At 42.3% G+C, this 26,444-nt stretch overlaps 1 protein-coding gene across 4 annotated transcripts in view; it reads right to left on the minus strand.

Moving 5' to 3' along the window:
• Nucleotides 1–6,725: 6,725 nt before the first annotated feature.
• The window catches only part of dmrt1 (doublesex and mab-3 related transcription factor 1), a 32,727-nt gene continuing 13,008 nt past the window's right edge, over nucleotides 6,726–26,444 (minus strand). Inside the window, exons 4-6 of one of the 4 annotated variants that reach the window (XM_085366930.1) lie at nucleotides 25,423–25,600; nucleotides 12,901–12,916; nucleotides 6,726–6,870 (exon numbers count right to left, since the gene is read on the minus strand). In XM_085366930.1, the coding sequence (XP_085223056.1) occupies nucleotides 6,726–6,870; nucleotides 12,901–12,916; nucleotides 25,423–25,600 (339 nt within the window). Of the gene's footprint in view, nucleotides 6,884–12,900; nucleotides 12,917–25,251; nucleotides 25,255–25,422; nucleotides 25,601–26,444 lie in introns of all 4 variants that reach the window. The other 3 variants (XM_085366929.1, XM_085366932.1, XM_085366931.1) reach the window with 3 other exon arrangements.

Genomic DNA, 26,444 nt, shown 5'->3' on the forward strand with positions numbered 1-26,444 from the left:
ACACACACACACACACACACACACACACACACACACACACACACACACGTAGAGAGAGAGGGTGTGTGTGTAAAAAGAAGCGTGAAATCACAAAACGACTAAATATGACATCTCCTGTGTGCAGGTTTCAAAAGGACTCGCTCCCTGAAACAAACCAGCGAAACCTTTAAATCTTAAATCAGCTGTTTCATAAAAATACAATCCAAACTTTCCCTTTTCCGAAATATCCAGATGAGTCACCCATGAAAACCTTTACGGTGTAAAAAGGTTGCTATTTAAAGACTGTTCATAATTCGATTACAGGCCCGGACATCTATCCGCGCTCTGCTCCGTTTCCTGCAGGCCCGAAACGCTTTAAGTCTTAATTCCAGGGGCGAAAAATAATAATGGCGCCTCTCGCACCTTTTACACAATCGTACATAACTTAGCTGATTAGGCCTCTGCATGTATAAAAGCCCTTTGGGAGCTATGTCGAGGATGCTGATATGTCCCTTCTGCCGGACTAATAGAGGGCATTGAAACATAACACCGGACAAAGCCGGGCCCATTTCTGACCGTAAAAAAGGTTTATTCAAGCAAATAATGGGATCCGAGGCTCGCGGCTTACAGGGAACAAGAGCACGGTAAACTTCCCCGCGTGAAGCCCGTCTCCAGGGCTATTAAGCTTTTAATTGGAAAATAGCAGAGGAAATTTCAAGGTGACTAGAGTGGCTTTGCAGTTTGTGCCGGCCGAGTAGATTTGTGGGAGTGGGAGGCTGCGGGTGAACGCATAATAAATTTATTCGTGTTGTTCACGATAAAGATTAAAACACGTTCGGGATGAAAGTTTATACTGCAGCTTCTCTGTTAGAGCTGTGGCTCTGCAGGATGCTGGAGAGGCTCCTGCGTTTCCACGTCACGCGCAAGGTGTCCTTTAGCGCCCTGACGCGCTGGTCGTGGCCAAATTAGCCACCGTGGGGTGAGGGGCTGCTTTGGAGGGGCATCGCCTGCAGTGTTATCTGCTTCAGTTTAAGCACTAAACCCTTCGTGAGTTGGGTTTAAACACCTGTTCGCTGTCTGTGACCGCGCTCGCTGACAGCCCAACACGCGTGGGTGACAGATTAAAATAAGGTTACTCGAATTTACTCGCTAAGACGTTTCACGTTAGAAATGTAATCCAAATTAAACTTGTGCCAGTCCGCTCAGTCATTATGTATTATAGCCCAAATTTATATGTAGCTGTGTCAACGTAATTTAACTCAATCAAAGCGCCCACGCACATGTAAAATGTTAATAATCTCAGTTTTAGACCTTTGATATTAAAACACTGCCGCACACAGTCACTCTCCATCACAGCCTGCTGAGTTTCTGAGCTGCTCCAACCCAGAAGTAACTAAAAGTAAATGAATACATGAAGTTCTGTGTGTGGTGCTGTATGGCCTCAGTGCATCAGCATATTTATATCCAATATTTTCACATATGTGGGTGAATTTGAAAAACGTGCTTTGTTCTGCCTTCGAAATGTGAAGTTGTCCTGTAGAAGCTCAAAATGACAGGATTGCATATACAGAGTATTTAAAATGAGCTCAAAGCCACACATTCTTTTACACATGCAAAATTATAATGTGCCTAAAGCAACGTGCCGTTTATTAGAAGAATAAGGTCCCGACAACAGACACAGGAGAATTTAAAAGACTAAAAATGTAATTATTTTTTCATTTCCACACAGTTTAAACACTGGTTTGTTACTTTTGAATAATCCTTCAGCAAAGCAGGAAAAGAAGCATTTATACTGTAATATTGTAGGATTACAACATTTACCTGAAAAAATGTAAAAATAATGATTCTCTCTTTAAGGTGTCAGCTGAGGATGATTAACGTGTCTTTATATTGGCTATAATATATTTTCCTTATATTTATTTATGAGTGTATTTGGATAAAAGTGCATCTTTTCGAGAGTCCACGTTGACTTGGTTTCATTATAGATTCTGTTATTATGAGAGATCGTAGTCGGGGCTCATTGGTTAGTCACACAGAGCTCTGTGAACTTAAACCATATGTCACCTCCATCCTGGAAATCTGGACTCAGATTAATGTGTCGAAGGCTTTTTTCAGTTTTTGCTTCATAAATGGAGTTCCAGTGTTTATTTTAGGCAGTTTTGTTCACGACACAAAACCTTCCCACGCTGCTTTCAGTACTTTGCACTTGAGTCTCTCCTCATGTTGGAGCTCTTGTTTACGCTGGCTGAGGGAACTCCTCCAGCGGGGCCCCTCCGGAGCAGGAGGAGGAGCTGACCTCTGCTGAGTGAGGTTTTGATGAGGTGCTGATTGGGGGCGTCGCTGCCACTCACAAGTCCTGTCACAGAAATGCTGATTTAACTTTCCCTGGGGAGGCGGGACACCGAGCTCCTACAGAGGAATTAGCTGGACATCTGACGTCTTTAGAAAGCTGACCGAGGACATCAGTCAGACGTCAGCCTTCATCCAGGCAAAAAGGGAAAGGCTGTGCTTTTAAGACCGCTGCAAGAAAATCTATAAGCGGGCAGTAAAAACAAAATACTGAATAAATTAAACAGAAATATCAGCAAAGCGTGCACACGTGAGTGTGTCATTAATATTATCAGTCTCAGAGTTATAGATCATATTAACATCTCAAACTGAGCTTTTTCTTTCGCCTCTTATTATCTCACATTTGTAAAATAAATAAATAAATGTTATTGTCATCATTAAGGAGGGCAGGTCATTTTTATTTGACTTGCATGTAAAGCTATAAAATGTTTGAAGATGGCTAAAATTTTATGGTGTTCTTTACGTGGCTGCTCAACCCTGTCGGTGCCGGGCAGGGAAGTCAATGTGATGATGATAAGGACAGAAAAGGAAAGATGCAATAATAATAGTAAAAAACAGGACTAATACAAAGTGGTCTAAATCTGAAGTTGTCATACAAAATGTGATTCATTATTCGAAGGAATGAAAACAATTTTCACATAATTTCATGAGTTAAAGAATCATTTAGATTTTTCTGTGCTAAACTATTAACGTGTCGTTATTCTCAAAAGATTTTCTGCTTTTCTTGTATAATTATTTTATGAGCTTATTATCTCACACAGTGTGCTGATGCAGGCCTGCTGGTCTGGCACTGAGATTCAAATAAAACTGGATTTTTTTAAACAGCTGATTTAAAAATGTAATTGTGGGTGCAGAGGGGAATGCCAACAAAATAACACTTTGAGAGCCTCTTGGTGTTTTACTGCATGTCTTGCAAGGCCACAATCTCTTTTTGAGATATAGATAAGTATAAAAAAGGCCATTTTTAACGATGAACTAATCTCTTCATACCAAAATTAGGCCACGACTGAGGCCTCTGGTCGCACTCTGTCCTCCCAAAGGCTGCTCCGTGTCTCAGATGAGGGGAGGGTGAACCTGGGAAGTTAGTCTTCACAGTTTGGCCCTTTTATTGATGCTCGGCTTTCAGGACAGACATTTATGAACAGAGCTCGTTCCGTCCTTCAGACAGTCGTGCTCTCAGTAAACCAGCTGAATTCAGTGGCTGCTAATACGTACAGAATACTTGGTTGAAGTACACGCTTTAATTTTACTGCATTTTTTAAGGTATGCAGAGTGGAGGCAGAATATTGCAACAAAACTCAGCCTTTATATAAAATAGACTTTTAGTGGTAATTAAAGTTAAAAAAAAAAAAAGAAGAGAAGAAATCTAAAAATATGACGAGTCAGAAGGAACAAAACATCAGGCCAGAGGAACATCACTCTTTCACAAGTTTCTCTGCAAACCCTTCATTGGACCCAAACAGCCACGTCAGTGCTGACAGCATGAGACCAACTGTAAAATACTCTGACCTCCTTCTATTTTTAGACATTTCAGTGAAATTATGTTGCAGTTTTTTCAGTTACCACCAAAAATGTCCTTTGTGACATCACAGTGGACTAGGACCACTACATTTCTGCTCAGTTAATCCTCGAGTCCAAGTTTGTGGCCGTAAACAGCCAGAGCTGATGGTGATACGTTAAAGGTGAGACGCTCTCCTGGTTCACAGAAGTGAAAACTGGCAAGAAAATAGTGTTAAGATGCTAAATATAGACGCAGACATCGTGTCAAAGGGCACCTGTTGTGCTTTTTCTGTAATATTAAATATACACTATGGTGTTATTATGGAGGACAATCATATTAAACAAGACAAAAAATGTAAGTAATTATATATAAGAACTCCCTGTGAGACTTTTTTCCTACTTCTGGATTTATTCATTTATTCTAATTTTTATTCATTTATTGCGAATAAAAACTGAACTAGAAACACATTTTTAGTTTCAGTAGTATAAGATGTATGAGGCTTATTTTGAATTGTGAATCATGCAAAGCTGCTCTAGTAGACTCAGGAATAAAAACATGGAACTGGGAATGAGTAGAATGGGAGAACTGGTTTCCTTTAATGTAGAATGTTTCATCTACACAGTAAAATATCGTCTCAATAAAATAACCTTTGAACTCTCTCCTTTCCAACAGTGGTGCCAACGTTCTGGCTGTTCCCAGCGGTTTGAAATTTCCTCCTCCGTCTCTGAACCTGCAGCATCCCCTTCCACACCGTCTGCACCGAGCTCCCATCACTCCCCGAGGAGGTGTCACGGCGGGATCCGAGCAGATTTTATCTATTACGGGAGGGCGTGATTCATGGAGGCGGAGGCAGCTCAAGGAAAACAGACCCTGTGACACTTTCTCCCCTGCCTGTACGCGGGGCAGCAGCTACAGAAGGACAAGGCAGCGGCGGCCTGACAACTGTGATAAAACGGCCTTCCTTAACTAAACTCATAAAGCACGGGGCGATAAAACTCAATCTTCTGTAAAATCCAATTAAGTCATTATCTGACTGATTGTATCTTTAATTGAAAACAGAAGTGACAGTAAATTTCTGTGATATATCAGGATCAATCGATACTGCTGTACAATCTGGTCTCCAGAGGTGATTTATAATGTCAGAGCCTTATAGGTAACTCCACATTCTTCTCTCTAAAACCACTGGTGGATGAAATTAAGAGTAAGTGCATTTCATAAAAAAACAAGATGGTCACGTTATTGATTACAACAGATGGGGCACAATCCAATGAATGTTCCCACCGTGCAGCACAAAGAAAATACAAGTAATTTTCTTTGTCTGTTTTATATCGTTGTTCCCGGCACACGGCCGCGTTCGCACTCCATCACGTCCCAGCGTTTTTATTCCCAGGAAACCTGTAGCGACATAAACTCCAAAGCTCCAAATTACTTTTGTTGCTGTCTTATTCAAACGCAAACACAAATAGAGGCATTGGAAGCGAGCCGTTTGAAATGAATCTCTATAAAACACAAAGAGCGTGCGCAGCGGGGAGAGCTCCGGGCCGCGAGTTGCTTTTTAATTTACAGTTAAACTCTATGAAGTCAAACGCAGCTTTATGCCTTCAGTCAATGTGAAAAAGAGCAGAAATGAGAAAGCTACTTTTATATTTCAGATGTAGTTTTTCTCCACATGCTCACAGGTCGATCAGCAAACATGGAGCTGAAAACATGAAATATTCCAAAGTCAGCCGTCGGCCTCCACCTCTGCTCCACCTCTGCTCCGCCTGACAGGACGTTGGAGAAGTTGCAAACAGTAAGCGGTGTGCACAGCTGACTCCCGGCCACAGGAGGGTTAAAAACACAATAGACATGCAAATGCTGTGGAAGCTGCACCATAAATAAGCAGCCGGTGCTCACCAGGCGCCAACGCAGCAGAGGACACGCGATTCCCGTCTAACCCGTCCCACGCCATCCTCGGGAGGACATCTGAGTCTGACACAGACGTCCAGTCGGAGACCAAACTTTACGTCACAAATACTTGATTTTTGTGATTTTTTTTTTTTACATCAGCTGACTTTTAATCTGAAAAACAGTTTTTCAGATTAAATCTTTTTTTCCCCCCATTGTGAGAATATGGTTACAGTGGGCCCATAATTAGCTGACATGACAGCATAATGAGGATACTGTACGTCAGCCAATAACCAACAGGAAACATCCATATGTAGTTTCATTTGCTCAGATCAAATAAATCACCTGGTTCATAATTAAATTAAATGTTATTTGTAACAAAGTCTCGTTTTTCTCCACGGCTGTCTTTACGTTGCTCGTTTAGAGAATCAGACTTAAATGTTGAGCCGGAGTGTAAATGTGCACGCGGACACGACGGAGGTTAGACGGTTAAAGGCTGTGCACGCTGATTATTTAACAGCACATCATCCTCACATGTTTGTTCTTTACAAGCTGCAAAGAGTTTAACACAGAAAAATGTGGTCTTCTTGATCTTGTCTGGGAATAAGTCACCAGCTGTTGGACTGATGAGGTGAAAGTCGATCATGCTAAGCAACCCTCAGCAGAAATGTGGCGCTGCAGCTTTATTCAAAGGAAAAAACCAGAACCTTGCTCTGCATTTAAAAAACCCACTTTATTTCTGTTTGGAAGAGTTGCTTCACGCTCAATCATCTGATCTTGATTAAAGCTAATCAAGGGTCTCACTGCATTGGCCAGTTAATTACATTGCGATACGTAACCCTGAACTGGATTTAAAATGATCTACAAATACAAGAACAGAGCTTTAGAAGGGAAACGTGCAGACAACGTGAAACTAGAGCGAACGATTAAACAGTTTTTAAAGAACATCAAGTTTCAGCTCGTCCGAGCTCGTAAAGCTTCTGTCGTGTGATCTTATCCTTTTCTTCTCTTATTTGGTGGCGCCGCCTTCGATGGAGTCGACGGTGAAGCCGTCAGCTTGGCTGCTGGCCTCGCACTCAGCCTTGGCGTCAACGTTAACCAGGGAGCTGATGGAGCGGCAGATCATGGTGGAGTCGTGACCAGCGGAGATGCTGCTGGGCGAGAAGGCTGCAGGAACAACACAGATGGAGAGTTAGAGATCTGCTGAGGAGCACCGAAGATCTCAGAGCAAAAATGTGCTTCTCTAAAGAGTCTGAACCCTTTGAGTCACCAACAAACGTCACATCGATTTACTTCATTAACATCAAACAAACCGAACAATGTCAGGGACTAAAACAACCACCTGGGTAGATAATGGAAACATTTTTTCTAATGACTCTATTTATGTTGATTATATAAAAGTCGGACGATGAAAAATAGACGCAGCAATGCAAAGCAACAACATTTTGTACCTGTCCAGGTAAGCTTGTAACCGCACTGGCAGTGTGCTGACAAATGAAGCTGTGCCCAATCGGACGCTGCTGTTCTGTGTTCATAATTTCATCCTCCCCCACTGGCTGAAATGCAGAGCCTCCACCCTGCTTTACAGTGAGCTGCAGACTCACTGTTGGACTGTTGAATGAATCGACTGAGAGGCTGATCCTGTGTCGGGTCTCTGCTGGATTTTGTTTTCCTGTTCATCTCCTGGACTGGACTGAAAATCGAGTGAACACGCAGCCAATGCCCGAAGAAAACTTTGAAAGACCTTCAGAAAGCCTGGAGAACTATCGCTCAAGACCACTTTAAAAATGATATTAAAGTATTAAAAACAAGAGATTATATTTCATACAACTTTCCATAATCTTTGCTGCACCAACTACAAGAAGTCACAGAATTTGATTGAGGAAATTAAGGAGGAGTCGTTTTTCGATTAAAAACACTACAGCGGCACATCCAAAATGTTGTCACGATGGCTCCGATGACGACGTTTGCTGAGCTTTGCTCGACACATTTGATTATTAGATATTAAAACTCCTTCACACTGCAGTGACATGATAATAAACCGGGAAAAAACCCTGACAATCCTCAGATGGTTCACTTCACGTCTGACATCCAAGTACAAATCTCTTCCTCGGAAACTCCTTAAAGTCATTAATATGATAGATTCCTATTACGTCGTGTAGGTAGACAGGACAGCGCACATATAAAATAAACATGTCTCCGTGCTGTGAGGCGAGTAAACGAGAAGGACAACAGAAATACTACAGTGAGACAGACAAAACGGGACAGTAATCATCAGCTCTGCAGAATAAATGCTCCTCTCTGTTAGCCTCGATATAAATACGAGCGCACGGTGAAATGATTCCTGGCAAAGCCTGGGATTTACAGCAAATTGAATCAGCGAGCAAAAAGAGAAGACAGTGACCACAAAACAAAAGCATTACATCTTTTACAGTTAAGAGCGGAGCGATGTGCACCCGCCCATTTTAACACTCGCCCTGTAGCTGCAGCACAAACACTAACAGCAGACCTCAGGCTCAGTTATTAACAATGATCATTTTCACTGTTTGGTTTGGTTGTGACCTTTTCTACTCAGGTAACTGTTTCTGAAATGTTTCGTGTAGTTAAACTTTTAAATGTTCGAGCTTGGAGACGATGAATGAAAGAACTGCTGACAGTTTTGGTGCTCAGCTTTTGTTGTGTTTGATGTAACTGAGCAGTAGTATAAACTACATTAATTCAATTTTATTTATATAGCACCAAATTACAACAGTCGCCTCAAGTCGCTTTATATTGTAAGAAGCCATCGAGAAGCCCCAACAATCATATGACCCCCTATGAGCAGCACTTAGGCGACAGTGGGAAGGAAAAACTCCCTTTGAACAGGAAGAAACCTCCAGCAGAACCAGGCTCAGGGAGGGAAACATACAGAAGACAGTTATTATACCAAATCATTATAATCACTTATTAACTTAACAAGAGTCGTACATTTTTAAAAACTTGAACAGCTGATTTCCAAAACTTTAATTATAATTCAAATAAAAATAAATCAGTACATGAGTGGGAAAGGAAATCGTCACATCATCCAGCTCACGCACAACTTCACACCTGCAGCACCTGCAGAGAGCCAGGCTCCTCCCACCACTAGCAGATGAACACTGGACACTTACTGACAGAGGTCAGTAAAAGTTCCCATTTCAACAACATGGACGTACTAAACACATGTAAGCACACACATAAACTTCAACTATTAGCAGTAAGAGTATTTAAAAGTAGAAATTAAAGTAGAATGGGAGGCAGAGCCTTCAGTTTTCAGGCCCCTCTTCTGTGGAACCAGCTTCCAGTTTGGATTCGGGAGACAGACACTATCTCTACTTTCAAGATTAGGCTTCAAACTTTCCTTTTTGCTAAAGCATATAGTTAGGGCTGGACCAGGTGACCCTGAATCCTCCCTTAGTTATGCTGCAATAGACGTAGGCTGCCGGGGGATTCCCATGATGCATTGAGTTTTTCCTTTCCAGTCACCTTTCTCACTCACTATGTGTTAACAGACCTCTCTGCATTGAATCATATCTGTTATTAACCTCTGTCTCTCTTCCACAGCATGTCTTCATCCTGTCTTCCTTCTCTCACCCCAACCAATCACAGCAGATGGCCCCGCCCCTCCCTGAGCCTGGTTCTGCTGGAGGTTTCTTCCTGTTAAAAGGGAGTTTTTCCTTCCCACTGTTGCCAAAGTGCTGCTCATAGGGGGTCATATGGTTTTTGGGTTTTTCTCTGTGTGTATTATCGTATAAATATACAATTTTATGTATTTTATTTTATAGGCGACTGTTTTGATTTGGTGTTGTATAAATAAAATTGAACTGAAATCGAACAAGCTATGTCTACTAATAAAACAATAACATTAATGTGGCAGCAAACGCAATCATTCATCCCTGTTTGTAAAATGAATAGAAAGTGCTAATTTAACAGGATAAAAGTTACGTTTCCCAGATCGAAGCAAGAAAAGTCGAACAGCCTTTTGATCACAGAATTACTCAATAAATATTTAAATATCGTTTTTACAATAGTATTAGTAACTTTTTTGTATAAATGCCAAAAAATACAAATAGGAAACAAAATCATGCCTTTTTAATTTAATAACATGTAATTAATAAAAGTAATAAATTAATAAATAATTAATGTTAAGATAATTAACAAAAAATTACTTTAAGGTACATTAAAAGATTTTGTTATTTTTTATTTATGTTATTTATTAATAAAAACCAAGAAAATAATCAGCTGCTTAATCCAGATGCTCCACACGTGTTAATCTGAGGATCGAGTTTACAGGAGAGAAGATGACAGATTAGAAGGTTCATCAGCTCCCAAAATACAATAAAACTATGAGAAATGTACACAGGTAATCAGATTACACAAGTCTACTGAATTCACAGCTTAAAAAAATATAAAACCTCCCTGCACTAGTGTGTGTGTGTGTGTGTGTGTGTGTGTGTGTGTGTGTGTGTGTGTGTGTGTGTGTGTGTGTGTGTGTGTGTTCTCCTCAGCAGTGGTGGGAGGAAAGAAGAGGAGTAATTTTTCTCCTCATTAACTTCCTGATTGGTTTCCAGTTTCTGCCCGTCTGCAGTTTGTCACCAGTCGTGAACTGGCAGCCCGATCGTTAATACTAATGTTTGTGTAGCTAAGTGCACTCAGCTCTTTCTCTTTTTTCCCCTCCATCCCTCAGCAATAACACAATAACTTGTGTGGCAATAACAGCGAGTGGGTGGGGGAGAGCGGCTGTGAATTAGCCTTCTCACTGTTAATTCGCCGCCTGTTCATCAGCAGGAAATCTATGGTGTAATTAAAGGCCGAAAGCAACCGGACGCGTTAGTTTCAGTGGGGACGTTAAATCACGACACACTGTAGTACACATGTTCCCAACTGCATCCGACTGTCCTCGGCTCTCCTGTTTAATTCAGATTAATGTCAGGCCGCTGCGACAGCAGGAAGCCGTGTTCTCAATTAGCCACATCACACCTGTTAATGACACTAATTAAATTAAACATATTCTTTATCTTGTCTATGCTAAATATTTGGAAGTGTGTGTGTGGAAACGTGTTACAGCAGTCAAATTAAACACAAAATCACAAAACTAAATAGATCAGAAGTGCTTAATTAAATAGAAAAGTTTAAAAAATTAAATCAAAATCCCGGGTCTGTCCTGAGACCTCCTCCCCCGCAGGTCATGGCCAGAATACCTCACTCAAGAGGCGTCCAGGGGGCATCCCAGTCCGATTACTGAACCACCTCAACTGGCCCCTTGTAGCGGCTCTACTCTTCGTCCCTCTTAAATGACCGAGCTCCTCACCACATCTCTACGGAGGAGTCAGGCACTCCTCAAACGAAGGTCATTTCTATCTGCAAACTCATTCTTTGGTCACTACCCAGCGCTCGTGAGCTTAGGCGAGGGAACATAAGAACATAGACTGACCGGTAAAATCCAAAGCTTTGCTTTTAAGCTCAGCTCTCTCTTCAAAAGAAAAGATCAATACAGCATTCGTGATGCCCCACGGCCAAAAACCATCTGTCAATCTCCGTTTCCACTCTCCTCTCACTTGTAAACAGGACCCTGAGATACTTCAACTCCTCTACCTTGGGTAACTGTTCCCTCACTCGGAGTGGCCACTCCACGAACCATGGCCTCAGACCTCGAGGTGATCATTCTAACTCCCGCCGCTTCACACTCAGCTGCAAAGCGACCCGGAGATTACATCCAATAAAGCCAACAGAACCACATCATCTGCAAAGAGCAAATAGGAAACACATACCCACCACCTGGTTAATCCAAGATATTCTGTCCATAATATGTAAATATGCGACACAGAGCAGCGCTGGTGAAGTCAAACAACCACGGGAAAAGTCCAACTTTTACAAACCAGGCACCTCATACCTCTGAAGCACCCCCCAAGGGATACCTAGAGGAACGCAATTGAATGCGTTCTCCAAGTGCACAAAACATGTGTTGAGTGGTTGAGCAACCTCCCACGACTCTCGAATATTCTGGAGAGGATGAAGAGTTGGTCCAGCTTCCACGACTGAAAATCGTCCTGAATCGGAGGCTTGACTAACGGACAGACTCTCCTCTCCAGTGTCCCAGGCACAGAGCTGGGGAGGCTGAGGAGTGCGAGCCCCCTGTGGTTGGTGCACACTCTCCAGCCCCCCCTTCTTAAATAGGGGGGTTGATAAAAGCTTAATACATAAAATCTATAAGTTGAAGACAGGCAGACAACTCCGGTTACCTAGGTAACAATGTATAACCCAGCATGTCGTATTCAATCAGCAGAACCCTTCGCTCTCGTTCAAAGTTGCTTCATTTTCTGACCTCAAAGTTGGAAAAGTTTAACCTGGTACCGCCCACTTTGCATCTCCAGTGATCATCTATCATCGCGTCAAGTCACTGACGTTTGCCGACTGGATGGATGCTTGTTAACCAAACCAGCTCGCCAGCATTAGCTGATACAAACATGGGTGAAGAAAACAAACTAATGGGTGACGTCACAGTATCCATGGATACAGATAATTTTCATGTTATATATTTCATGCGTGGCCTCCAGAGAACTTTAAGCTGTAACTTTCATCTACATGTCTGATAGTAACAACCAAGAATATCCAGTCTGTCCAAAGTTCCCCTCCAGGCTGTAACAAACCGCCTGTGATGCTCAGAGTTCGTTCTCTGGAATGAACTTGTGCCCTTTTCTCACTCACTCAGCACTCTATATAAGATTTCTAAACTATTAAACAGTCTTTGTGTGGATTAACAAAAGGAAGCTTTTTTAACCTCCCACTTGTCCTGCTAAGAGAGGGAGGGAGGGTGTGAATGGAGGTACAATCACTTCTGCTGCTGCCAAAGCAGGGAACAAAAGCCCAGATGTGAGAGGAGATGGTAATTCAGTCTGATCCTCCGAGGATAAGCTCGCTCTGTGGGTTTCATGCTCCACACTCATCTCCTGTACACAAGGGTCATGTGGGTAGATAACACTTAAGTAAACACACACACCCTGTATGTGCATGCTTAGCTCTGCCTTCAACTGTACTGATTGTCAGGGGAGTTTATGTATCTGAAATAAATACCTACTTAGCACAGGATCTAAATTTGCAGAGATCATTTCACATCAACGAGGCCGATCTTATCGCTCATTAACAAAGAAAATAATTCATCTAACTGGGACTTGAAACCTGCTAACAGCTTTGTGAGCCTTTAGGTCAGTGAATCTCAAACATTTCTGTATTTTTAACGAATTTCTTTTAAAAGGCAATTGTTTACTTTAAGTTTGTGATGTGTGGAATTACCTGACTATATGTTCCCTGCATTGGTCACTGCTACCCTGACAATGATAAGCGGAAGAGAATGGATGGATGTTGCATTGCCGTCTGTAGTAATGTTTGTGCAACAGCAGCTAACAGCTGATTCTAAGATGTCATCACATCACAGCGTCTCTGCCTCTGTTTGATGGGTCGTTGTTAGCAAGTCAGATGGAAAGTAACCAGCTGACCTAGCCCGGTTCTGTAGGATTAATAATCAGATGTATCGTGTTAGCAGTTCTAACACTGGGCTTTCTTGGAAAACTAATTTGACATTGTGTGTGGAGTATGTAGAGAAGAACCCAAATCCAGAACATGTTGGTGGAAATGGAAAGTCCAGAATTAAACAATGTCCAGCTTAGCTTGGACAAACAGCAAGAACATCAACAGAAAATTTGCGATAACGATATAACTGACGATATAATTGATGCGAGACAAAATACAACTCCACAACTTTACTAGCGCCAAAAAACCCATCCATTTATTTTCACTTAAACAAGCAGCTGTTTTATGTGCATTGAAGCTATATAAAAATGTAACAGTGCAAATGCAAATTCCTTACTGAAAGTTTAACCAAAAGGCATTTCCAGTAGAAATGGGCTGACATATCCAGAGCATAACCATGTATAATATCCACTGAAGTTAAAAAGAGGAGCTTTGCAACATTAAACTGCAGTGTGCCAAATAAAAAAGTCAAATATGTATTTTCAGACCATAAGGTGCATGGGATTATAAGACACATTAAGCGAAACAAAGCAGTCAGATAAATCAAACTTTATTAAACTCATTCTTCTTGCTTCCTCCACTTCTGTACCATTGATTCATTAATGCTGTATTCTATCACAGCTGCTCTATTCCCATGTTGTTGCAGTATATTAATCACTAACCTCGTATTGTGGATGGATTATCTCAGTTGTTCTCCTGACTGAAGTTTGGTCCGTTTACAGCATCCTGCCATGCGACTGTATTTGTCTCTAACCATCAGGAACCTTCACGTTAACTTTTATCGAGTGGAAAAGTGTTAGCGTTCATCCTCCAGCTTCACTGTTTATGTTATGCTAACATAGCTGTGTCGCTAGCGATCACGTAGCACATCATTATATAGCAGCTAGCCCAACTTCAGTAACTTTACAAACGTCACTGCTGTTTAGTTTCCTGTCTTCATTTATGTTGGAAGTGATAGCAGAGCTGTACGTTTGAATTTTTTCAGAAATCTCTCAGTCAGAACATGCTATATCATGCTGAGGTAACTAGCGAGCTAACTTCCGCTAACTTCCTGCTAACTTCTAACTCCGTTAAATGTAATAAATTCTGTTTTCATGGATGCCTGGATGCTAAACTTCATAGTTACACCTGGTAAAGCAGCAATGCTGATCGTTTTATTAAAGATGAAAGAATTTAGACAGTTTTTAACTCTCAGTGATGCTGCAGTGTTCGTTTGACTTTGGGACCTGTAGAGACGGAGTTTAGGACCCAGATTACTCCCAGAGTTAGGAGCATCTTAGTCCGACAAATACGACAATAACGACGGCCGCTTGCATGTTCTGCAAAAAAATGTGCTTTGTTGTGTATCTGACGGACAAACACCAAACCAGTTCCACATCACTGAAGTTGCAGCATCTTTACAAACCAATTCTGGTTCATCCGTTTCACTCAACGATCGGCCATGTGCGTATGAAAACATCATTTTCTTATCGTTGCCTAACATTGTACCAGTATTACCGTGAACTGTATAATATGGCCCAGCCCTAATTAACATACACATGCACAAGGAAACAGAAGGGAGCAAAGAACCCAGACTGTGTGAGACAGAGAGAGCAATAACAGAAACACCAGGGGAGGTTACCTCTGCATAAATTATGATAGAAATAGACATGAACCAAAACACGAGACAGCAACTAAACTAACACTCCTGACAAAAACAAACAAACTGAAAAATCAATCTTGTCTTAATCCTGATTTAGAATAACAGACAAGAACACATTAATGATATATTAAGAGAGAACAGCTGCATGACTCGACTAGATCCAAACTCTTGTCTCTGCAGCAGATGACTCAGCCTTGATACTTTGGCTCTCACTTTCGTAACTTTTAACTGCAAAGGAGACACTGTTCAGTGTCTGCAAGCTGCAAGTTCCCCGCTACTGTCGACTGCCTGAAAGCGCTTTCTGTCCAGGGACAGCAACACTTAGTGGAGGCTGTTATCAAGGCAGCAAAAATTCAATCTTACGAATGAAGAGTTGCCTGTCACATGACAAGGTTGACCTGGGATTAAATGGCTCCCATTAAAAAGATACGAGCTGCAGCTTAAAAAAAGCGCCTGGCCAGTTTGAGAGGGTCCCGTGTGTGTCCAACTGAGGACAGCCCATGTAGGGATGGATGCTCCCCGTATGGGCGCTCGGCTCCTCATCATCAGGCGAGCAGCAGGACTTAATGGCCCGGAAAACTCAGTCAAAGAGCAGTCAGGCAGGCGGGCTTTAAATACTGAGCAGTGAACAGTGGAGGCTCATGACACTCAGCTGATGTTCACAGTGCAGACCTTCACCCTCGGCTTTAAACCACCTGGCTTTTCTGTAGGAGCCCTAACTCTGCAGGCTGGACAATCATTTTAATCTAACAGTCTAAAATGTATCAGTTTATTTAAAAAAATGCTCGTTTCACTTCTTTGACATCACATAATCCATATTACTGTTTGCATTACAGCTGATCAAAAGACATCATCTTAAATGTTTTGGAGCCTTTAAACCTGACAGAATGTATGTGTCAGTCATAATTTCACACATTTCATTGAACTTTTCAATTAATATTATGCGAAGCAACAGACTAAATGCCCACTATGGCGTCCCACTTATTTAGACTTCAGAATTAGAGTACTTTAATAACCCCTAAGGTAATTATGTAACTTATCAAGTTTATAAACTACTAATCCAGATTATGGAAAGAAATCCACATCTGAAGGGAGACAAAAAATCTTTTTCTCTTTTCTTTTTACTTTGAGAGAATTTTTCCCCACAAAGTTTGAAGAATTAGTCCAAATGAAGCGTTTCAAAGCCTCCCCGTCCTGCTGTGGAAGCAGTCGCAACAAAAAGACACAACATCGAAGGGAAACCAGAACACTGAAGCTAACAGAGCCTAAGGACAGACTGCTCTTTGTTTTGGTTGTATGATCATATTTGTTCTTTTTCTCACAACACAAAGACGAGCCTTGAGCCCCCCCACATATATATGTGTGTACAAATAGAGCCAGCACTGCTGAAACAAACCACACCTCGCTCTGCACTGTGACTGCTGCTGACAGTCCGTCACTGCCTGAGCTACTGCTATTTCACATCAAACATCTTCAGAGTCAATAATAACTTTTGCATTTTCATGAATCAGGACTATTTGTTTTCTTGTCTGTACCGTTAAATACATTTATCACTCTCACCTTGTTAATAAATAGCTGTTAAGATAATTGTTCAAAGGGATGCAGAGGATCAGAAAACACTTAAAGGCTCATTATTGGTTTGTTTTGGAACCAAACCGAGACGAGGCCACGGAGACTGTCGGGGTCAAAGGCTAATTAAGCAGAGAGAAACCTTTGCTCCGGCATTGTTAACCAATCTGTCCCCAGTGAAGATGACTGCCACAGGGGCGTGACGCAGCCCTCGTCCCTATGCTAAATCTCCATTTCGGCTACTGTGCCCCATCAGCTCACAAAATGGCCCGTCAGTCCATCGCTGGGCTGCCTGACATGATCCATCGAAGAGTTATGGATATGCAATAATGAGCTGAGGTGGCCGATCGATATTTGCAGGACTTCTCTATCATTACATTTTAAACAAGAGATTCATTGTGAGTCGACAGGGTAAGAAAAATGCCAAAGTAAAGGACACAGGAAGAGTGAAATATATTGCTGTGGATAGGAGGACGCCTCTCACGGGTGCTAAAGCTGCCAGATGTGTTTATCCGAGTCGCTCGGCTGTTTCGGAGAGCTGCCACGGCCGCGTCATTTGTCAGCCGCTGCTGATGCTCAAAACAACGCGAGGAAAGAGACTACACGAGCACCATTAAGTGGGAACGCAGCATAGTAGGAAACAACATCCAAGAAGTCGTTTATATCCGGAGAACATTTAGACATAAGTCATGTTTGCATTTTGAGATTAGCTGCGTAGAACCATCAGGTTAGAATCTAGATTAGGAGACAAAGTCATTTTTCAGTGTTTAAGAACCTGAAATGCCACCATAATACAAGACTTCATTAAAAAGGCTATTCTTATTATTAATGTTAATTAGGATATCATTTTACAAAAATATAAATACCAGTCCTAAACATATACATAACCACATCACAAATGTGAATGTCAGCTTCCTATTCTTTCTATTTAAAAGAAAAACAGGAAAAAAAAAATCAGTGCACCAGGTTTTTCATTCATGAAAACAAACTCAAGGCAACCGAACAAGAACATCAGGACCTTTAATCGCTTTTAGAGTTAACTGTCTAAAGCTTTAAGATCTCAGACAATATAAGTGAAAGTACAACAGAAAACATGACAAAAATGTGTATTTTCTGAGTGAATAAGTGTCAGACATTTAGGTCTCATTATGTAACTGTGGCTCAGAAACGCTTCAGTCTGATTGTTCTGTTTGCTCACCGGGTCGAGACGCTGCCGCTAATGAAGTTCCTGAACTACAGATACAAACTAAAGCTAATCCAAACGTCCCGAGCAACAAAGACCGATGCAGCACATCAAAGAAAATCAAAGATGAAACAGCAGCCAATAGGATCACATTTCATTTCCTTTTAAGCCCCTCAGAGCAGGACAATGTGTGAGAGAGTGTGTGTGTGTGTGTGTGTGTGTGTGTGTGTGTGTGTGTGTGTGTGAGAGAGAGAGAGAGAGCGAGAGAGAGAGAGAGAGTGTGTGTGTGTGTGTGTGTGTGTGCGAGTGTGTAAGAGGGAAAGAGAAATAGAGAGTGAGGGGAAGAGGACATAAACTACACAGCCCTGGCCATTTAATGTCTCCACAGCCCCAGGCCTGTGTTAATGGTGGTTGTACAACGCATTACAGCGGTGCTTGTGCCCCGAGCAGACAATTACGCCGGTATTTAGCCCGTCCACGGCCCCGCGGGCTATCAGGGCACTTAGCACCACGGCAAAGTGTGGAAGACAACCTGACAGGACACGCAGGACTTTTCTGTGAGCAACGGCCGCTCAGTCAGACACGCTGATGACGGGAACACTGCGGGGACTCTCAGAAACAAACAGCAAACAAAACGTATTCTGAAAAACTGCAAAGACCGCAACGTGTTTATATTCAAAGAGGTGACCCAATTAATAACCAGGGTTACTAAAATTTTAATTTGTTGTTAAAAGTGTGTGACCCAGAGTTTTCTGTTTTTTAAAGCTGGTAATTACTGAACAGTTGCATCTTTTCTTTTTCCTGTCCAATCCTGTCACTGCCCACTTTACTGACGAGTGTATTTTTAACCAAGCAAACACTTTTCTGATATCAGCCATTAAATGAAAAAACTCCGGCATTGTTAACCAGTCTGTCCCCAGTGAAGATGACAGAGGCGTGACGCAGCCCTCGTCCCATTTCAAAGTTTTCATTCATTGTGTGGTTGAACTGTAGGCTGCGTTTCTATTATTCAGGTGAACGTATGTAGCCAATAAGCATACGCATAAAGAGGGAAGTTTTCCTCTGTATTTGGAACCACAACGATCGCCCCCTGGTGTCTGATAGAAAGAATACAGGTTGAAGGCTTTTGAACCAGGAAAATACGTCCATCTTTTTGACTCTCCAAGGAGCCCAAGTGCACCTGCAGACATCCAATAGGGACATCCACTCCCAGTGACATCATGAAGATCCATGTGTGGAGACCATGGACTGAATTACAGCATTTAGAGCAAAAGGACAAAACAAGGAAAAACACAAGAGTCCAATTTGAACTCACATATTTTAATCTGAAGCTACAATCACAGTATGTCCCTGTTTTTTATTTACTAAACAACACCCCGGCTTTTTCCTGTGTGTCACAGAAATCTTACAGAGAGCTTTAAGCTCCATAATCAATACAAAACTTCTGCTTCCTGCAGCAACCGTTTGTTTTTGAGCCAATGAAACAACACGGAGCTGAGTGATGCTGTCAGCCTGTCAGTGACCAAGGAAATGAACTCTGGCTGCTACATGACATGAAACAGCACTCCCTCTGAAAAGGTCACCTCCTGGGTTTCAGGTACCCATTTGTTTCAGGTTTAATAAATCCAAAAGAGCGAGAGGCCCTGCCGACATCTCGGGAATGAGTGCGGCCCGAGTGTGTGTGTGTGTGTGTGTGTGTGTTCTTAACTCTTTTTGTATGTGAGTGTAAAGAAATCTGATCTGAAAGCAGGTAAAGCCCATTTTACACACGACACAAAGAAACTTACTAACACCAATCTCCCCGCCGTTTGTTTCCCCGCCTGTTACTGTGGGGGTGCGCGAGGAGGAGGGGAACGCCCGAAACGACAGACTTTATACGCAGTAACTCACGTTGGCGTACAGTAGAGTGTAGACCGAAGCAAGAAAAATCAATAGAATATCATCTAGAAAGATAGTAATGGATTTCTAACTTAATGGGCTTACACAGGTCTATCGATTAGCAGGATTAACATCTGCAATAGCTCAACAATCTGATTTGCATTTAAATGACTGCACGCCGCGCTGACACCAATATAACAAAAACAGACAAACGTACAGTCAGGCGGGCGAGGTCTAAAAACAGAGTCAGAGGAGGTGGAGGGAAAGTTGCTGACAGCTTGCAAACTTTGGGCTCTCGTGAATTTTGAAAAAGTCTACACAAGGACAAAAAAGAAAGAACATAAACACCGACGGACCGGGCGCGCGGCTGTCTCCCGTAAGACCGAAACCGCCATAACTCTTTTCGGGCAGCTCATCTGAGCCTCCTCGGATAGATCTTAGCGAGGAAGCGGGGCGGGTGTTTGCGGTTTGTGTGTGTCTATATGGAGCGATGAGGGGTGGGGGTAGCGCGAGGTGAGATGTTGGGAGGGCAGCGAAGTGGGGTGGGAGTTTGATGGACTGCACTGTCACCTCCCGCTCGGCGATTTACGGCGGCGGGGCTGCTGACGAGCGCGGGGCAGTAAACAGGCCGGCCGGGGGCGTATTTCACACAGAGCTGGCTTTTATGAAGAACACCGGGACGGCTCTACCCACAGCTCCGCCCGGACCGCCGTGACGGATGGAGAAAGACGCATGACAAGCTTCATCATTGTTTGTAAATCTTAACTGTTCCCGCTCACTAACTCCAGAAGGCAATTTTGCGGAGACAGCGGGGCCTGCGAAGGGGGAGGGCGAAGAGGGGTGGAGGAAGAAGAGGAGGAGGCGAGGAGGGGAGGGGAAAGGACAACGTGGCACTCCTGAAGGTTATTTGGATCTCTGTATTTGGCCAAATGATTAGCCTTATCCTGGGAGGGAGATAAATCTGACAGGGTGCTGCTTGGCTGCCAGGTGGAAGGGAGGGCAGCGAGGCTCCCCGCTCACAGTCATTTCCTCCTCATCGACTGATCCCGAGATGCACCAGATGCACGTTCAGCCACAGCAAAGCCGTTTCTGAAATGCAGACCTGAAACCAGGACGTATAACCCAGATTGTGTCTCTATCACCAAAAGCTAAAAATGACTGTTTGACTTTAGCTCAGTGAAAATGTCCAATTTCAAAGAGGCGTCGTTAAAGTGTTCAGTTTGTTCAGTAAACAGTCCAAAATCAATATGTGAATGGAAGAAAATTAACCTCAACTATTTATTTATAAATGTAAAAACTAATTGATTACTTATTAACCTTAAATTTAGTCATTTTTTCAGTTTTTCTTGCTGGATTGCTTCTGGTTACTGCATGAAGCAAAACAAGTTATTTTATGTCAATTATTGGACTTTCTGTCTTAGAAGTAACACATTTTTTGATTAATGATTAATCGACTGCTGTTATAATAATTAAAGTTCTTGTCCAAAAGTTATCTTTAGGAAAAGAGTGGATTTCATTGATTACACTGAATATTTCTGTTTAAATACAACGACAGTAATGCTGTGACCGTTAGCTGAGACTAAGCTCACGGTACAAACGATGATGTCATTCTTAACAGGCTGGTCCATGATGAAGCGATCTGATCTGCAGTAAAAATACATTTCACCCTGTTTCTGTTGTGCATCCCTCTAAAGAAAAACAAGTTATGAACCCGACCATCCATTTTCCTAAGTGCTTGTCAGAAAGCAGGAGCCTATTTCAGCTGCTGTGGAGCGAGAGGGGGGGGGTCGCTGGTCTGTTTCAGGGGTAGCACACGAGTCACACCTATGACCAGTTCAGAACCACTAAGTTTAACGTGTCTTTGGACTGTGGGAGGAAGAAGAGAACTGTAGAAGAGTGAGCAGACATACAAGTCTGTAAAGGTCTCGGCCGGGCGGTGGATTTGGAATCAGGACCTTCCTGATGTGAGGCCACAGTAGTAACCGCTGCACCCCTGTGCACCTGAAGGGATGAACCAGAACCATGGCTGTGAACTGAGGTCCAAACCAAACTGTCACAGGACACAGACGTTTTCTCTTCCTCATCATTTGAACTCCAAATGAGCAAAACTCCAAATCAGAAACATGATTTTACACCAAAACAACAAAGAAAACCAGCAGTCACCTGCACCTTGCATCACATCTCTTTATTACAAGCCTTTATTTCCAGTCTAATGACGGCCAACTTCACTTCCATCAACATCAAGTTTTCATGTTCTCAGGAAGTGGCAGATAAAAAACATTTTTTATCTGCCACTTCCTGAGCCTCTGATGATGGAGTTGTGTATAAAAGTGTTTATAATCCTGAAACGGTTGATGCAGTTGTTGAAGCCAAGCTGAAAGTGTTCACTTCTTGGCAGTTTCAGTTGACATGCACACAGAGCCAAAGCTACAAAAATGGTCATTGTCCAAAAACTTGCTGATAAGATGTGAACGAGCCTCAGCAGACATCAAGGCCGCGGCCTGACACATGCACGCTGCCGTTTACAGAAGCACAGGAGTGATCTAACAGCCGACATATTAAACGCAGCCTTGTCTGCAGAAACACGCTTTATCTTCCAGCTCTGGGAGACACGGCGCACACCCACACACCAAGTTTGGTTGTGTCTGAACTAAGCAAGCATGATGACAATAAGCTGAGTCAAGGAAAAACATTCTCCACCCAACAGGCCTCCCTTTTAAACGCTTAGTTATTCCTTCTGAGAACCACATTATCAGAGCCTGTGCAGCAGTAGCTGCAGTATTAGCCCACAGCAGACCCCACTCACCCCACCGATGGAAGCAGATATCCTTCATCCTTCTTCCTGTTAGTGAGTCTGTTCCTGTGTTTTTATTATAATGCGCCATCATCTGATTAACAGCAAACACATGTCAAGTGTTTCAACATCCAATATTCCCTAATTGGAATTCTGCCGGGTGGATGGGAGTGAACATTTTGAAAACACTGGTTTTTGTACCCGAGGAAGGTCGGCTGAAGTGAAACATGATTTAATAAAATATGAGAAACGAGACAGCGTGGGGAGGTTCTCGGTTTATCTTTACTGTAGCACTGATTTTACCTTTTTACAATAAAATGAAGATCTAAACAAGCAAACGATAACATCTGATGGAGACTAATTTATTAGTCAATAGTCTGGGCTAGCAACCTCCTTTCCTTGCATGCTAACCAACAGTTTAACGCAAAAACAGCACTTCAGATGAGTGTTTTATGTCCCTGATGTGTTGGAGGAGAACAGGTACCTGGGCTGAGACAAGCAGGCTCTGTTTCCTGTGGCAGCTCAGATGCTTCAAGCAAAATCACATTTGTAAGAGAGTAGTGCAGATGTCACCAGGACGAACACTTAAAATCCTGAAAACGCCATCAATGTTGTTTCTGTTCTGTAGTGTTTGTACTGAGGTGCAGGGACAAGTGTTCAAGTCTGTCCTTACAGCTGAATCAGAAGAAGGAAGTGCACAAGCACAGGAAAAACAACACAGCTCAAAGACCTGCATCCAGAATTTGTGCTGCACGAGTTCATGATTCCCTGAGATGCACATTTTTGTGTGAGACAGCACAGTGTCGATGTGGAATCAATCAAAATGTTTGCAACAGCTAACATTAAACACATAAAGTAACTGTAACGTTAGCAGTGTACTCACAGTCTCTGTCATTTCAAATAAACCATCAACCTTCGTGTCAGTGTTAAATGACAGCTCTTCTTTGCACTGCTCTGTGCCTCCCTCTGCTATACTGAGCCACTTTAATGTCTTTGGGGATCTGCTGTGCTGTTTTTATTACATTCAGTAAGCCACCAAGGCCGTTTCTGTATCTTTAAAAACACATAAGCTCATTTAATTTCTAAAGTTTAGAAGCTAAAAATTCGATTAATTAAAAAAAACGTCTCCAGGTATATATGCAAGTACACGCTTCCTGATGAGAGAAACCACAGTAAAGGTGAAAGAACCGACTGAGGCAGGCTGATCCTCTGCCTCTAACTGCGGGGCCACCCACAGAGAGCGTTGTTATCTTGTAATGGAGCATGGCGATTCACAGCAGGGGGCTGACGTGGGACCCCCACAGGAAAAGGACAGGTGAAAGTCATAAACAAATACAGACACAAGGAGAGACGTGGGGGTCTTTAGGTTTGCGATGCTGGTGCTGTCAGCGCTCCGATTCATTGAAAGAAGGATATTTATGTTGTACTGTTGATGCGCTTCCCCTATATCCTTTATATATGAGCAATAACATACAATACAACCTTCATCTTTAGTTCCTTAAAAATAAAACAAACCCAGTTTTTAGATGTAAGCACGAAGGGAACTGAGTGTTATATTCAGTGTTAAAAATCTCTGCAACCAAGGTGCGTCTATGACTCATTTTCATTCATTTCCTATCATTAGTTATTATTAATCTCTGGCTCTCCTCCTCTGCGTGCCTTATGTCTCCCTTTCCTTCACACCAGCTGTCTTCCTGTTAAAAGTCAGTTTTTCCTTCCCACTGTTGCCAAGTGCAAGGAAGGAAAAATGGATTATCCTGTGCCAAAGAGTGCCAGAAATAGTTAAAAGAAAACTTGATTTTAATTTAAGGCTTTATAGAAGTGAATCTCTGCAATGTGCAAAGGTTTATATGAGACAAACACACGAGGAAAGAGGAAAAAGAGATTTTTTTATGCTAATTGCTACAGAATTTATGTAACCTACAGGTTTATGATTCTACATATATCTGAGGATCACAAAAATGAGGCAGGTGTGGATTAGAACAGCCCAGATCTGTACAGGTAACAGGTGTGAAAGAAAACGCCGATAATCATGAAACAGATCCAGAAGACGACCGTCCAACAGTCTGAGTTTTAACACTGACTCAGACGCAGCTCCATCACAGGAACTCAGAGAGACACCTTCTGTCAGGGTGTGTGGAGACAAATGAACAAAGACTGAGCACTCAACGCAACAACAGCACCAACAATCACAAAACAAACGACACAAAAGGCAGACACTTCAAATTAAAACAGGAACAAAAACAGTCCGAGATCCTTGGAGGGAACAGAAACTACAACAAATAATAAAAATCATAACACAAAATCAAGACATCAAACCCTCAATGCCTCAGTCAAACCAGCCTTTGCACTCCCACTGTGCTCATGCAAATGTGAACCTCTGCATGCTGCAGTCCTCTGTTACTAACAAGTTTATCTGAGAGTTGTTAAGATTATGTCGTGTGCTCTCTGAACACATTTAAATCTAATAACGACGTCCACTGCAGAGCCAGAATCCTGATCTGAAGCTTATCCTGCCTGAAAACCATCAAACAGCAAATCCTTTAAATGTCCTTAATTTCCATTTGGCCTTATTAGTCGAGCAGCCTCCCTCTATCTCTTCTGCTTTATGCTGGATCTTCTCTCTTATCATGCACTTACATGCAGTCTTTACAAATTCCAAAAACACTGTGCTGAACATGTGAAGCAACACACACACAATCTGATGAGCCCACATTCACAGGCATGAGAAAGGCACAAAATCCAAGCCACCTCCGTCAGCAGCTACGTTAAGAAGAGATCAGCGTCTGAGATTGGCAAGTGCCAGAAATCGAGAGCTGCAGAGATCAGGGGATCAAATCTACTTCATCTTTAAACATGCCAAAAAGAAACAGAGCAGTACTGTTTTTAACTTTGTAGCTTCAGAAACGCTCGGGTCAGACCTGCTTTCACAGAACTGCATCAGAAGCAGGAAGGAAAAAAGTTTAGTCAAAGTAAAAAGTGCATTTTATGGCGCTCTGGATTCGAGTGCAATCCTCCCTTCCATGTACTGTTGATAAAGTCTGGGTAAAGGTTTATGGAGCCTGAGAAGTGTGTTGTTGTGTGTCACTCACAGGCTGCCATGGTCTCAGAGCAGCTGTTATTGCTGTCATCCAGGCTAAAGAAGGGTGGCACACAGGTGGTGGAGCCCAGGCCCTGAGTCAGGTAGGTGGCTGCTGGGTAGTAGGAGTGCATGCGGTACTGAGACGACACGTTGTGGCTGGGCAGGCGGCCATCGCCATGAGGCATCTGCTTTATGCAAGTAAAACACAAAGACAGGCACTTTTAGATTGAAAACATACAAACACTGCATGCTGTGGATAAACAGCAAAGCTCCAGAAAGTGGAGGCCTGGAGGTCCTCCTTAATCCACCAAAGATCTGAATTAAGGTCAGTCTTCATATTTAGGAGCTGACCCATGGTTGAAGGTGTGGTATGAGGATTAAATAGCTCTCCATAAAAGTTCATGTTGGGGTCCCCGCTGGGCAGAAACAAAACCATCATATGACAAGATGACGACAGAAACAACACGAGACTAGAAACAAAATGTTTTAATTATCGGATATTAAATATGATATTAAATATATATTTTTTGCCTCCAGACAAACAAAACCTAAACAGATCTGTAACATTTGTTGTGTGCAGTTATTTATCTGCTTGTTTACTCTTGGATCAGCTGGTTGTTGGTTCCAAACATGTTTGTTGCTATTGGGGAAGTTGCAGAGCGCCCTCTGGTGGACAAACTATACAACATCACTCATAACAGAGTTGAAGGGTGTTTCTGTCGCTTCTTTTTAATTGTTTGTTATAAATGCGATAATGACAGATTAGCAAACAGCTAAAATTAACATCAGTCTACATTTGGTTTTGCTCACGACAAAAATGTCCTGATCTTAAATGCTCACACTGAAATCTTAGCTGCACACAAGGGGATTTCTTTCTGAGGTGTTTGAATAGTTTCCGTCTGAGCTGATATCTTGGTAGCTACATGATGAATTAAAAAACTGAGCTTAAAGACACGCTGATAAAAACTGGAGATTTTCATGGGAACTGTTCAAAAGAACAAAGAACTGTTCCGGCTTTAAAAAGTCTTTCCT

This window comes from Diplotaxodon limnothrissa, linkage group LG12 (assembly GCF_057381915.1).
Source record: "Diplotaxodon limnothrissa isolate DT_005_m linkage group LG12, D_limnothrissa_male_GT1.1, whole genome shotgun sequence".
Classification (NCBI taxonomy): Eukaryota; Metazoa; Chordata; class Actinopteri; order Cichliformes; family Cichlidae; genus Diplotaxodon; species Diplotaxodon limnothrissa.